Source organism: Aricia agestis, chromosome 17 (assembly GCF_905147365.1).
Source record: "Aricia agestis chromosome 17, ilAriAges1.1, whole genome shotgun sequence".
NCBI classification, from domain to species: domain Eukaryota; kingdom Metazoa; phylum Arthropoda; class Insecta; order Lepidoptera; family Lycaenidae; genus Aricia; species Aricia agestis.
In genome coordinates this window covers 1,029,255-1,045,414 of record NC_056422.1, presented here as the reverse complement: position 1 = coordinate 1,045,414, position 16,160 = coordinate 1,029,255, and the positions used below count along the sequence as shown (strand labels likewise).

Sequence of the window (16,160 nt, the reverse complement as noted above, 5' to 3'; positions counted from 1 at the left end):
GGTTTGATTCATTGGCCCCCTGTCAGATTGCCAATCCGCGTGCTCCGCGTGGCAATTATGAGCAAATGCCTCTTATGAAACGCACCAGAAAAAGATGGCCCCTAGTTCCCGGTAGCGGTACTATTCCTGACCACGGTAGCGGCCATGGTAACGGCACTGCGAGGGGTGCTAAGAATCTCCGGGCTACGGATCGCTACCACCAACTGGACCTGGCGACGTACAACGGACGAACGCTTAGACTCGAAGACCAGGTGGTCTTCGAGTCTAAGCGTTCGTCCGTTGTCCGTCGTCCGTTCTCCAGTCGAACTGGAGGTAGAATTGGAAAAAATCCGTTGGCATGTATTAGGGTTGTGCGAGGTCCGAAGACAAGGGGAAGACACCATGACTCTGCCATCGGGTCACCTTTTCTACTTCCGAGAGGGAGATCATACACCCCGGGGCGGCGTGGGATTCCTCGTCAACAAATCTCTCGTTGACAACGTTGTCGAGATCTCGAGTGTGTCGGAGAGGGTAGCGTACCTTGTTTTGAGACTCACCGATAGGTATTCTCTCAAGATAGTACAAGTGTACGCACCAACCTCGACACACGACACACTCTCCACCAGCCCTCCTCGTCGCACCTCCTGCTCTCGTCCCTGTCGAGTCGAAGATTTTCAGCCTTGCGGCCCTCCTTTGCACCCCTCGCCTTTGCCCGCGGGGGCGGTGCGGGGCAAGCAGCGACGCTTGCATAATTTTTTGCTTGAGTCGATGGCCTCAATTTCGTGTCAACGTCACGCGGTGACGCGGACGGCGAGCTGACGGCGGCGGCTGTTGCTGACCCACTCGATTTCGCTGACGTGCAAAACGGCGAGTCACGCTGAGCTCCGCGACGCATATTTATCGAGTCAGCCATCTTCGTCCATGGTGTTGACGACGTGTTGTACGAACGCCAGCAGCTCGTTGGATACGAGTGCCATGGTGTCGGTGCAGCGGCTGTGAGCCGCGCGACTCGCGAAATATTGAATGTTTGTTGTCCTGTTTCGAGAATATGGTTTTCAACACTTCATTTTGCGCAGAGTAGGTAACACGTTTTTAATTCTCACTTGACAGTAAATTCAAGTTTATTTTATCTTCTAGGAGGGGGCGGCTGCCTCCCCCTGCCCCTACCTGGGTACGCCCATGTCTCTGTCTCTTCTAGTAAGCCACTATCGATGTAGTGTGAACACATCTACATAAATTAGTGTGCCCAGCACGCCGCCACATAATGTTTATTTGTTGATTGTATTTTTTATATTATTACTGTGATAATATTTATGTTTCTATTTACCACATTATGTAATCGCAAAAACGTAGCAATTAGATTTCTAGTTGCAAGTTGTCATTATATAACAAAAATAGCATTTTTATTTACAATGCACTACCATATTTTTACAGATTTTAAGCAACATAATATTATTGATCCAAAATCTAAGGATCTAAATTTTAAGACAGTTAAAGCTTTTCTATTAAATAATTAAGGTAAAAGCACTAATGGCAGACGCTTTAAGGAAACATGGAACATTTGAATGTTGTAAAATTTATATTTATTAAAATAAAGGATTGATAACTTCTTCCATGTCTTCAGTAACTCTTACAAAATAAAACTATTATGATTATTCACTGACAAATCAATTAAAAAATAAATTATTAGTCTTTTTGTAAACTTAGTCATAACAACTAATAGATGACATCACAGTAAACGAACATCACTAATAGTAGACACCAATATGAACTAATTAATAGTTGACATAGAACATTACATTACATTTAACATTTTTCCTATTATTAGGTCTTTATTTGCCGTTTTTTTTAAGGATTTCATTTACTTCATCATAGTAACTACATGCATATGAATTAATATTATCCACGTTGTCTTCAGATTCTATCCATTCTTCTTCCATGCTAAAACTATCTTTCCTTTTATTTTTATTTTTCATATATTTTTTCCTAGCAAATTTATTTTCAGTCTTTAGTCTCCATGCTTCTCTTGCCTCTTCTTTTTTCTTCTTTCTTTTCTCAGCTCTCCTTTTTCTTCTTTTTACTGCTAAAAAACTAAAGCAATCGATTTTTAGGTCAGACAAGGTCTAATATGTCAATTTTTAGGTACAGTAGTTCTAATTTGTTAGTTTGTTAATAGAATTATATTTTTAGAGAATATTGATGATATTTGCAGTAGAATAAACTACAAAATAACTTTAGTAGGTATGTATTGCAAAATGATGATATGAGTTCCATGTCATCTATTCGGTTTTTTACATTTTCAAGAACTAATAGTAGACACCCTTTATATTGTTAGAGATAATGGATAAAAAATCATAAATAAACATTAATTTGTGTAAATAACATGACCATTAATCTAATTAAATCAATAGAAATTACAAGAAATCAAATAAATGTATTCAAAACTTACGCAAAATTTTGCCTTCCTTAACCTATTTGCTAAGAAACTGCCGAGCGCGTGTTGACGCGGTCACATTATTTACGAAAACTGATCCCATTTTAAAATTTTGTTCCCGAAGGCGTCCCTAATATATTTTTTCACGTCAACAGATAGCTTGAGAAGCTTATAAAGTTTATAATGTTGACAAAAAATTAGACTAATTCTTATTTTTATGGTATTTTTGTCGTAAGTGTCATTCTTTGCAAATAAATGATGATTATGATTATGATTAGTTCCGAGTCTACCATTAGTGCTTTTACCTTACTTAAATGTTCTTCGAAAAGTTTTCTACACACACTGGCAAAATTAGCGGAACATAGGTAAAAAGGGCCAAAACTTGAACTCAAGTGGGTCGGGCTGTCTGAAAGCCTTTTTTATAGCTTCTAAGCTCATTCAAGAAATAAAATATTGAACAAAACTGGCAAGTTGACAGGTTTTTATAGCAATTATGCCCTAATAAGTGTTTTTCGATTATTGACGTTGTAAGTGTTCCTGATAAGAATGGCGTTTTAGCGGGGTGCAAGGTATGCTCAGCTCATTTGATTGTTTGGTTTTTGGAAGACCACATTGCTTAGATACAAAATTAGTGATTTCTCAGCATCTGCGACAGCTAGAGCTGTAACCACGATAGAGAAAGGTCACACCTACCGTCCGGTCAGTCAGGCCTTAGGTGTGTCGGCTTCCGTGGTTCATCGTAACTTTCAACGCTTCAGAGAGACTGGATCTTACGTTCGGAGACGAGAACAAGGCAGATATCGGGTGACAATGGTTCAGGCCGACCATTTTGTAAGGAAACAAAACTTAAGAAATCGACCTCAAACTGCTATGTAGACACGAAACCTGTCGGAACAGATCCAAGATGAACGTGTAAGTGATTGTACAGTAAGAAGAAGACTCAAAGAAGTTAAATTAAACTCAAAAGTGTCAGCAAGGGCACCAAAACTTGAGACAGGACACCGAAGAGCCAGGCTAAGATTTGCGCGTGAACATCAAAATTAGACAAGTGAGTGAAATCTTGTGCTGTACAGTGATGGGAGCAAATTCTGTGTATATTGTATTGACAGGCGATAAAGAATGTGGATAAATCATAAGGATAGCTACAGGCCATCAAATTTACCGGAAACAGTGGCCTATGATGCAGGCTTCGTAATGGTTTGGAGTTGCATATGATTTGGAGCCCGCATGGAGCTGATGATTATGGATGATGGTACTTTGACAGTACAGGGCTATAGCACCGAAATCCTGGAACTGCATGGTGTTCCTTTTACACAATTTTAGGTAGTAATTTCAATTTTATATGCGTCCATAGAGTAAGAAAATCGGGCATTATTACCTAAACGATGCTGGCGTAGCCCAGGTCGAGAGGCCAGCGTGGTCTACGGATGTGGATCCGATTGAAGACGTATGGCACATCAATGGGTGAACGGTACGAGTTAAAACTCCAGCTCCAAAATGTGTCCAGGAGCTCGAGTTGGCGCTACTGGAGGAGTAGGAGAATATCCCACAGGAAATGATTGACAATTAAAATGCAAGCATGGAATGGCGTATCCAGGCCCGATTGAGATCCATAGAAGGCATTACACGCTTTTAACATGGCATTTCTTAAATAAAAATGGAGAATTTATCTTAAAAACTTACTACTGAAATTTCAAAGATTTTCTTAATTTTTTTATTTTTGCTGATTTTTTTCTATTTTTCACGTTTTTATGCCCTAAATTCATATAAAATTTATTTTTTAATAATCGAGTAGTAAATAAATAAATAAATATATAAAAATCAGTGAACAATTTAAAAAATATTGAAAATTTTGTTATGTTCCTCTAATTTTGCCGGTGTGTTTATTAAGACAAAACACTGATAATATAATACAATTTAAATAAAGAACACTATCAGATAAGTAAAACGGCCATTATACTGTACTAATTGACTTAATTCGATATTCAATATATTTGTTCAATTTAAATATAGAATTAATTTATTCGATTCCCTCAAGTTAACCAATGACGACTGCTTGTGACATTTGATCGCCTGCGATTGGTTATCGTGTTACAATATTTGATACAGCCATAAAAACAAGTGAGTGATTAACATACATTTTTGCGGAAAATACGTGCCTCTGCTGCCTTGTGCCTACTACAAATACCACTGTAGAGCCTCTAGAGGTTATAGTTTTCATATCTTTTCGTCTGCCACAATGATGTTAGATGAATCTCAAGAACGGTTGTAACGGAGGTAGACAAGTAACATGTTTCTGTGGCTGGGTAGTTGCCGCTATAGCGCTTTTTTTAATGAAATAAGGGGGCAAACGAGCAAACGGGTCACCTGATGGAAAGCAACTTCCATCGCCCATGGACACTCGCAGCATCGGAAGAGTTGCAGGTGCGTTGCCGGCCTTTTAAGAGGGAATAGGGTAATAGGGAAGGGTAGGGATGGGAAGGGAAGGGAATAGGGGAGGATAGGGAAGGGAATTGGGGCTCGGGTAAACTCACTCACTCGGCGAAACACAGCGCAAGCGCTGCTTCACGCCGGTTTTCTGTGAGAACGTGGTATTTCTCCTGTTGAGCCGGCCCATTCTTGCCTAGCATGGCTCTACCACGTATAAAATATTATTTTATTTTGTTTTAATCTATTTTTATTGCTTAAAGCAATAAAATAAAATAATCCCACCAAAAACATTTTCATGTAAAAATGTTGCCAAGATGAGAACATAATAATATTATAGTTCGTGGTGTCAAAAAGCAGTGAGATATCATGTAGAGCCAAGTTTCTAATCTTAGTTCTTACATACTCAGCCCTAAATCTAATTAAAAACAAAATAAAATAATAAAAGTCAAGGGAGGCTTCCACTGCACGAGATTTTTTAGGTTCTAGCTAGAGACTTAATACTTACCGAGTATTATAGTGCGCGAGTTTCTAACTCTGGGCGGGTCTTTAAATTATTTTAATTGAATTACTTGTTAATAAGATTCAAAATTCTCAATAAGTACTTACTACTTACTCGGTAATTCATTCTATAATTTATTACAGCTACTCCTATAACTATAATAGCTAATAATGAGCACGTATTAAACAAGTTTCGAAAAAAATACGATCGGATACTTTTGTGATTGTGAAACAAGTATTCGATCGTGCTCTAGTTAGAGACGTATTATTATCGAATATTGTATACTATTATCCATCCACTAATCTTGGATCATTACGTGGTAGCTGGTTATAATGAAGAAGAATTTCACGGAATTTCAAGTGTAAATATGTTTATTTATTTTCTTAGAACGTGTGTAGGGGTGCTGAATTGAGCCATTTTGTTTTCAGAAATCATAGAAGGTTAGTGTAAAGTGGTTCTTCCTTCCCATAACGGCGTAGTCTAAAATAACATTGCTTTATAGTCCGGTTAACGAATGGCTCAAAAGAGGGCATAGAGTGCGTGAGCGGGAACCTAAGCGATTTCTACTGGACAAAACATACTAAAAGTCCTGACGTCTAGGAGGTGAGCCGGAGGGAGGGGCGGGCGACAAAGGACTCTAGAGTCTAGGCTTTAGACTTATGATATCGCCTTTAATGTTATCAACATAAATAGTAAACTTATCCAGAACAAGGTAATAACAGTAAAAATAAGATACAAGCACTTCTGTACAAGGATTCCTATCCCATCTTATCCCATCTTTTTCCGGGATAGGGATCCTTGGCGTTATGAAATACGTTTATCTCTCAATCATATCGAATATGGCAACGGCCCAAACCATAAATATACCCAGCGGGGTTCCGTACTGGCCATATGAGCTGCCATAAAGGGAACCGTACATTATTCATCTCTTACCGGAATTACGCAGAACGGGTTTTGTATTCGTCAACGCTACTGCATATTTCCATCGTGTTCAGCGTTCGTTTCGAAACCATCAATGATAATATTCGAAGTGGTAAAAGGTAAATAAGCCTTTTGATTATCTTGTCAGTTTTGGTAAAACTAAAGAAAAATAATAATAGCTCCCACACCGGTTTCGGTGACGGTGGCCGGTTTCATCGAAATCAGGCCAGCTACGCATGAGTAATTTTATAGTGCCCAAGTGTGTGCGCAGTACTTGTGTATAGAGAGTGCTCTTGTGAGCACTCTCTATTCCTTTACTCTCATAACTCAGTGGGACGGAAGACCGACACGACCGGCGAGAGATCAGGCGCAGGACCGACTTTTTACATGCCCATCCGACGCATGGATCATCTTACTTGTCAAACAATCAGGTGAACAGCCTGCATTGTCCTAAGCAAACTTGGAAATAACATGTTTCCAACGCGGGAATCGAACCCACGACCTCCGAGTCAAGAGCCACGCTCTATAATAATATATTAAAGAAATATATAGCTTTAAGAGTGTATCAAATCTGGTATCGAATTGTGGTGTATATCTATTTCAGTTCGTATTGGTTGTTTGATGAATGATAACAAATTATAAAAGTACTTGTAATAAACCATATTAATTTTACCCTCCACATAATTGTTGTCTCTTAACTCTGTCTCGACTTTTAAAGGCGTGGTTCTGCATAGTCAGTATAAACATTGAACAGTCCTTTAGGTCTCCGTAGAGGTTCCAATGCATTCTTAGCAGCTTCATCTTCATCCGAATCCCGCCCTAGATACGCTAGGAATTCTTTCTAAAAAGAACCACCATCTCTTCTCGCTACAGTTGTTCTTATATGGTAGACTTGGATGAGCATATAACTATGTATCACTCACCTCATCTCTGGCGTCGACGGGCGCGCCGGCTCGGATGAGGCTGGCGACCCTGCCGGCATCCCCGCGCGCCGCCGCCTCCAGCAGCGCACCACCCATGCCCCATGCGCTACACCATCATCTCACTGCAACGAAGAGAGGTAAATTAAAGCGGCTATTCGGTAACAGGAACAAAATAAAACGGGTAAAAGTATAGTGAATATAAGCTTGTTAAAATCCATGCTTTCCGATTGTAGAGCATATCAAAGCGACTCACTGGCGCGCAATGCCAAAATGAACAAATATGACAAAAACGCGTACGTCAGAATTGCAATTCTCGTACCAATGTGTAACAGTCAATAGGCAAATATACCATACTGCTAATCATACAAATAAATTGTATACCTATGGCTATGTGTACCTACTTAAAACTTTGAGTCGTTATACTTATTAGCATAATATTATATTATTGAACGTGCTTGCGAAAGGCCACATACTATCTAACTCTTCATATAACAAAATAGCTGAGTCAGTATTGCAGTCACCTCAAGTAACCCATAAGCAAATATACGTCGTATTATGCAAAGTACTGCTTATATTATCCGGTACGCAATATGCTATTACTGATCAGTTTCATGACGATAATTAGATGTCAGATGATCTAGGTAGCCTAGGCTACTTAGTATTTACAGATCAGAAGCCTACTTAGAGCTTTTCGACGTAATAACTTTATGATTAGCTTCATATTTGATATGGCTTACAGCGCTTCAAGATTATTAATATGATGAGGGCTGCCCAAGATCGGGATACGTTTCTACGTTCAGCAGTGGACGGCTATAGGCTGAGGATGATGATGTCACTCTCGCAATAAAAGACGAATGTAAAGACACTCTCTCGAGCTGAAATCCATCAAACCGTTCAGGCTGTAGAACGTACCAAACAATGAAATGAAAGTGAACTACGTGAATTCGAAAAACATTTTTTTTTCGGAGTCGGGTAAAAAGCTGTTTTGCGCTCACTCAATTCATCCAAGCATCACTTTCAAGAATTACTGCTGGTGTAATTTTCAGCGCTCGTTTTACATTTACGCTATAATAGATCCTTGTAGGTATGATATAAAACGTTGGGACTTGGGATTCGTCGGCTTTGACATTAGGTGTTTTATTTGTTTGTTGGCTTTGATCAGTGATGAAGAGCGTCCGTGGCCTAATGGGTAGACCTTTGGTTCGCACTCTTAGAGGGTGCAGGTTCGAACCCGGGTGGAGGCGTGTACCTATGAGACATTTTCTGATCTCAAGTACATAATACGGACGCTCGTACGGTGAAGGAAAACATCGTGAGGAAACCCGCACATAGTTGGTCCCAGACGTATTGACTAGTTCTTTCCTCTGGACTAGGCCGACTATGATGCGAGAATGCCGTATGCGCTTGGGCAACCATACGGACATTTAAAAATCTTGTCCCAGGCACTACAGTATTTGAGGAGTGGTTACTTCGCTCTGAAAAATACTGTATAAATCATCCATAACGGACGGCCTAGTTTTTTTTTGGCTTTGATGCACCTGTCATGGCAAACAAAACATGACGGGTAGTCAGAAAACATCTCTATTCTCTCGCACCATCAACTCTATGTCGGAGAAAATATTATAGAGAACGGCTGCTGTATTTGACAGGCTTTTGATAGCTTTTTGGCAGATCGCTGACAGGACTTTCTGACAGCTGTCATGACGGATAGTCAGACTATTATGACAGCTGTCAGAAGGGGTAGCACGCATGACTGAACCAGTTGATGGCAGCGGGAGAAACAATTAGTATCACACTGCGTCTGGTCATCTCATTTCCATCGTGATCATAATGCTCGACTTGTTGTGGCGCCCACGACGGAAGCCAATACCCGTGACTCATGGTCGACCATCGACGCGTGGTATATGGGGATGTTGCATTAAATGTGGTGGACAATTCACAAAATAACGTCAGCTTAAATTAAAACCGACCATAAAGTAGCCAGTACACAAAGCCGGCCATAAAGTAGCCAGTACACAATAGCCCACGATGGCCCACTGCAGGCCACGCCATTGCGCGCCACGCTGGAAATCGTCCACCATCACTTATCACACACTAGTAAGTTAGTACCCCGTCTACATAATGGCGTCGATGGCTTGAAGTGGGCCAGCAATCAGCATGGTCCATAGTGAAGAGGCACCTTTTCAGAAAATCGATATAATTTGAATTTTGAAATAAGACGTTTTCGACAGAAATAAAGTATCAGTGTAAGAAGAGAAATCTGCAGGTTTTTGTTGTCGATTTGGAGCCATTAATGATAGAATTATTAGGTATTAATTTTTTTAAAGTCTATAAGTCATCTGGGTTTTTCGTCTACTCTCTTAATATATAGTTTATACTTGTTTCAATGGCTTATATTATTTTCTATCATTTTGAAAATTACTCATCTGCAGTGTTTTTCTACAAACAAAGACAGCAACGCTGTAAGCTTTCTATCAGTAAAATGAATGCGATGTCCCTATGTGCTACATCTATGGCGCTAACAGTTGAATATTGTATAGGAATTTGCCCACGCTGCGTTCGAAATGTTATTAAATGTTAAACAGTTCGTTGATTATTAATTAATATTCCGCTTCGCTACTCCAGGAACTTTTGAATGGATCAATCGTATACTCGTATTTACTTATCATACGTTATGGTATGTTCAGTTCTTATTTGGTAAGTTTATTTACATCTTTAAGTTCTCAAAGTGAAAACTTTAAAAAAATGTAAATCAGTTAAAGTTTTTTGGTAATAGAATAAATCAGGAGATGAGCAGATGGATCAGCTGATGATAAGCTGCTACTCATGGGAACTCGAGTAGCTCTCGCGGCCCGGCCTTGGTATTAAACTGCCCGAGCCGGCTCATTGGTGCCAAAGCAGAGGTCTCCCACAAAGATATTGTCAATTAGCTCAGCTCAACATCAAGTCAACTCATGACTAGTTGACAATGATTAATATTTAATAAGTTACGCAAGTTGCAAATATTCATTTAAAATTATCATACCACTCCGTTAGCACGCGGAAAAATTCCCAAAAACTCTTCTTAATTAAAAAGTATGCTGCATAAAAATAGAATATATTACGTATTTAAATATATACCTTTTACGGTACAATAATGGTGTACCACCTACGGACACGACGATCTTTTTATGGGATTCCATCAGATTCCTGCCCCGTGCTTTCACTTAATAACTTATTCCTACGCACGTTTTTCATATCGTAAGTTTTCTCCACACCTCTTTGGAATACCATGTTGGTTATTTTATGTGGCCCCTTTACATTGACCTATTATGGACCGATATGAAATGTCTATAATTCCTAAGGGCCAATGGGACATGAAATCATGATCGACGTCGATTGTGCATGCTATAGTAGCTTCACAATCTTGGTGGCAATCATTGTTATTAATCAATCACATCGTTTATAAATTCAATAGAAGGTTTTAAAAAAATTGACTTCAACCTATTAGAAAATTAGTTTTATTGTGCTCCTATGGTAGTTTAATGTGTATCCTATTCTCTCTACTCATTTACGATCGATTGTTTCGATCCATAGAAAAGTAACTTATATAAGGGTTTCTTATATTTCCTTATTAAAACTAATTAAAATCACGTTTGAAACTATACTTATCTGTAAAAGGTAAGTCAGGAACATCGGGATATCTTTTGATATCGATACAGATCTCGCCGAGTATGGTCGTCGCTAGCACGATTAGTTCATGATAAAATCTCATCTTATTAAGGCAATAAGAATAAGAAAATCTAGAATATATATGGCTAGTTCGAATTAGCGAAGACTATAGTATATACCTTCAGCTTTATAATAAAAAGTATGGATATACTTTATATTATAAAGCTGTAGAGTTTGTTTGTTTGAACGCGCTAGTCTCAGAAACTGCCGGATAAAAGTGCTGTGAGTTTTGCGGTCCACACGATAATTATTGTTACTCAATTTGGAGTAAAACTATCGAGTAATGCTGAATGTGTGGACGAAAGCCCGAGACGTGGTTTTTACTCTACGTGATTGCTCGATCGAGTAAAACCGTATGTGAGTAGTGAGTACTTAGCATTATAGCGTAAAACAAAATATATTATAATTATACTCTAGGTGCAGATCAATGAATCATGTAAGTGGTCAAAAGGGCCATGTTTGGGACTACAATACAAACCACATTGTGTATTATTTACAGAGATAATTATTAGTTTGATTTTGTCAACGCTACGGTAGTGTAGAAATAAAAATTCGCTAACATTTTATAGTATGTAGAGTACTGAATAGCGTAGACACTTTTTCTCTTTCTTGTAGTAGAAGTATCTACGCTACCAACGTAATAACTCAGTGCCAAATTAGCAAAAATTGGCGGCCTCCCCGTGTATACTTCTTTTCCAATTGATACTGATTCAAAAACTAAGAAACTTATTTTTCTGTCGTATAGATTTTTCCACACCTTGTTAGTTGTATCAAACTAGTGTATGGAATGTCGGACTGTCTGCGACAGACTGATTAATATTACAGTCGGCTATCGCTCCACTTGTGTCACGTTATTTATTACGACTTATACCAACATAATATATAACAAGCCATGTAATAGTTGTCATGGGAGATGTATGATGATGGGTCGTCACGGTAGTAAATAGTTTGGGGGCTTATTACCTACTTATAATAAATACACAAGGACTAATTTAAACATAGTACTCTATTTTCGAAGTAACAAGGAACTTTTCCAGCGGTATTGTGCACTTTCTCGGATGGGTAAAAAGTGCTAAACTCGTATTCGTCAGACGGTGCGCAGCGTAGGAGAGGAAGTAAGTAGTCTCTCTCTACCACGCGGCCGCGCCGCAGGTTTTGAGCCGAAAGGTAAAAACGGGACCCGATTACTTATTATTATGTCTTTGCTGCTGTTTGTATATAATGTCTGTCAACAGGCTGTAGTTAATTAAAGAAGCGCGTTAGCTAGACAGTTAAATTTTTTACAGCGGGGATACTCGTACCATACAAAAAACGTAATGTTTGTCTACTTTTTGCTATGAATAAAATATGATACGGAACCCTTCATGCGCCTCATCAGTCGCACTTGGCCGATGTTATTTTATTTCTATACAAATCTGGCTACACTGGTTGGGAGTTGCTTCATAGATACAATAACAAGAGTAATGTATCACATACAAGATATATGATGATGGCTCACGGTTGTCCTACTAAATAGGTTAATTACTCTCCTCTCACAGATTATAAATTAGTTTTGAGTCGTTCGAATGATATTCAAAAATCTAATTAAGTAGATTACCAAGCTTGTTACTGTTATAAATATTAGACCTGAGGTACAGTTATGTTTAAATGCGTAAGATGTAAATAAAGCATTTAAAAAAAGTTTTTTCGATATTTCGTAGCAAAGAAAATCACGCGAGCATCTTGCGTCTTGACTCTTGTCACAAAGTTCCTAATGTCAAAGTTCCTTCCCTGTTATCTAATCCATGTTTTCATTAAAATCGGTATAGCCATTTCGAAAAACATACAATAAAAATCTTTATTTATCTATTTGGCCACGTAGATAATATATTGTAATGCTTATATGTATTAATCTGTATTAAGGTACCTTAAAATTATTGATTCCTTCCAAAATCTTGTAAGTACTTAGCACAATGAAGAACTTAACTATTGTTATGTCTTCGAAATAACATTTAGAGCACACACTGGACATTTCACCGTTATTTACTATTTGAATATCAAATTAAATATAGTTTAATATATAAAATATAGTACATCAACCATTTGGTCCACTTTGGTGACAGTCAGTGTGACACTGATTTCGATATTTGGTTCAAGTCCAAATGATGCAACTGCATATTGCGTTTCTATTTACAACTCGCGCGTAATGTTTTGGGTACGCGCACATCGTAAGGAGGCGCAGCGGGACGGGTCGCAAAATTTCATTCTCTTATTGCTACGAATAATAAAGTTTTTATTATTCGTAGTCTTATTGTCAAATTTACGAGTATTATTAAAAAAATATAGAAAATGCGATCCCGCTGCGCCAGCTGTTGTAAATTGCGCGCACTCCTAGCTCAAAACCAAAATCAACTACTGTACGTTCAGAATAAGAATCTGATGGCAATTTTTGACAGCAGATTTTCAAAAAATATCCTTGATCATTGGATACATTTTTATATTTGCATGTTTAACACGCAGCTTCAGCCGATATAAGAAAAAAAAAGGATCAAAATGTTTTATTCCAACTACCCCGGTATTGCTAGAGTCAATTTATTTTCTCGCTTTTTGCCATCAGGTTCTGGTCGACATATATTTAAAAACTGGTAAAACCTAGCTACAAAGTTTTTCTTCTAGCTAAAACCTTAAACTAATGAAATATAGTCGCTGCCAAAAAATCGATAACAATAATAATATTTGAACATGCAAGATTCTGGATTCAAGATAATCTAACTTAAAAATTATGTAGAGTTCTAAATTCTCTTATTACTTACTTCCTTTCGTACATTATAAATTAATAAATCTTATAAGATTATTATAGAAGTCTATCGATAATTTAAAAACTTACATTTGAATATCTAAAACCCATAAATTGCAGAGAACTTTAAAAGGAGACACGAGCTTTTGATAAGCGGCACCGCGCCGCACGCATATAACTTTTTAATGCTTTAAACTTTTTTGTTTTATTTTAACGTTGTAATACAATAAAGCTACCTATGACACCAATCTATTACACTAACCAAATGTTATCAAATTCGTTTGTCGTTCGAGAACCGTACATTTTTCGAGGTAAAAGTATCCTATGTCCTTTTCCGGGACTCAAAGTATCTACACATACATATATCAGATATCAGCAAAATCGGTTCATTGGTGTGGGTGTGAGGAGGTTACAGACAGGCAGACAGACAAAATTTCCCATTTATAATATTAGTATGAATTGAAGAGGGTGTTTGGACGCGGTAATTATCATGTATTATGTTATGTAACGTAACTATATAATGATCTAGGTAATAGAGCAAGCTACCTGGTTTTATTACTATTCATAAAAACTAAATAAAATTATCCTTACACGTAAGCTTAAGGATGAGCGATTTAATAAAATGGCCGCAATACTTATGTCATTAAATAAATGCATTAAAACGAACTCTATTAATAATTTAACGTGGCGTTATTAGCTTTAATGACTCTATTAGCTCTTCCAGGATACCCTTTTTAGAACTAGATTATAAAAATGAGGACTAACTATAGGTTTTCTAGGCTACGCGGTATTTGCAATTATATTCACACTTAACATAGTTTTAACATGCAAATTGATGTAATTTGTATTTGTCAACTGGCAACATTATAGGCACAAATGCGAAAACGCCCGCCAGTCTTTCTGTTCGTCTGTCTGTCTGTTTATCAGTTTGTTGTCTCTTTACACTTAATCCGCTAAAGATTTTGATGATATTTGGGCATGAAAATACTTTGAGTCCTGGGAAAAACTGGGAAATCTTTCCGAGGACTCTAACTGTGTGATCCTATCGGCTCGAACAGGTTGTGGGAAACACTGTAATTATAACTATTCACTTTACGATATCGATAAATTTTGTCAATATAGGTTACGATTATCATATTACTTTCAGCTAAAGAGTCAAGGCTAGGTAAGGCCTATGACTTCACATCTAAGACATATTTCTCTACATACAGTTGGATAGCTTTATATTTAAATGTGCTCACCTTTGGCTCCCATGTGCGTGTGCTGTGTAGTCCACGTGAACTTTAAACAAGCCGACAGCTGTATGGTCGGGGGTCTTAATGAAACTGCCATTGTGTCTATACTCACTATTTATTTGTAGTGTCTTCAATATAAGCAAGAGAGCGTATTGCATAAGCGAGCGATGAGCGGAAGCGTTTACATGGCAGCGGGCCCAAAGATGTCAATTTTCACTTTGGGAAGTTGCTTCAGCAAGTTTTGTAGGAAACAGTATTGTTTCGCTTATTTAAGAGGATACACCAGGGGCTAGAGAAATGAAAAAAAAGTACGTGTAATATCTATACTCTATAGCTGTCTCCCTTACCTCAAGCCTATACCGCAGAACGCGATAGAGAACTACAGTAAATCAACGATTCGTTGTCCCCTGATTCCTTCTCCAAAACTGGAGCTGTTTTCCTATGTTTTTTTTTATGTATAATCTAGCCAAATCTGTTTTCTGGATGTTTGAACACAGCGGGAAAATCTGGCCATTTTTTTGGGTTTTTGAACGTTCATATCTTATTTAATAATTAAATTATGAAAAAAAAAAAAGAAAACATTGGGACATTGTATTAGTGGCCGTTGATATTCAGGAAAAATATTATAACTCTACTAGCATTATCCAGGGAGGAAACAGGAGACAACGTTTGTATGGAAAAAAAGGGCGGTGTGGACTCCTCTTAATGGCGCTAACAAACGAACAACTTTGAGAGAAATAAAATAAAAGTTGTTTTATTTCTTTAAACATACTATCAGAGACCAGACATACATGTTCCTCTATGATACTATATATTATGCTAATTAGGGAACAATCCGTGCGAGAAGAACCGGCGCGGCGGGTAAGAAACTCGCATAGTGCAGAACTAAAGTGTCGATCTACGAATGCTGCATATTATAAATATACATCAAAGCAGATCATTAAACGTAATTTTACACCTTATACGAAACCACGTTCATGCCATTAAATTAAATGAACGTGAGAAAGTGACAATTAGGTTCGGAACAAGCTTTTACTTTTGTCGCCCACTCTCAATGTAAATTACATCCGTTATCGTATCGAAAATCTCTATTTTTTCATTAGAACTTATATACCTATGTATTTTTATATTTTTTATGAAATAAGGGGGCAAACGAGCAAACGGGTCACCTGATGGATAGCAACTACCGTCGCCCATGGACACTCGCAGCATCAGAAGAGCTGCAGGTGCGTTGCCGGCCTTCTAAGAAGGA

General features: G+C 38.0%; 1 protein-coding gene across 3 annotated transcripts in view; it reads right to left on the bottom strand.

Moving 5' to 3' along the window:
- The window catches only part of LOC121735648, a 103,884-nt gene that overhangs the window by 18,555 nt on the left and 69,169 nt on the right, over positions 1 to 16,160 (bottom strand). The window contains exons 1-2 of one of the 3 annotated variants that reach the window (XM_042126548.1): positions 14,915 to 14,937; positions 7,187 to 7,308 (exon numbers count right to left, since the gene is read on the bottom strand). In XM_042126548.1, coding sequence (XP_041982482.1) covers positions 7,187 to 7,282 — 96 coding nt within the window. In that variant the 5' untranslated portion in view covers positions 7,283 to 7,308; positions 14,915 to 14,937. Of the gene's footprint in view, positions 1 to 7,186; positions 7,309 to 12,803; positions 12,983 to 14,914; positions 14,938 to 16,160 lie in introns of those variants that run through there. The other 2 variants (XM_042126547.1, XM_042126546.1) reach the window with 2 other exon arrangements.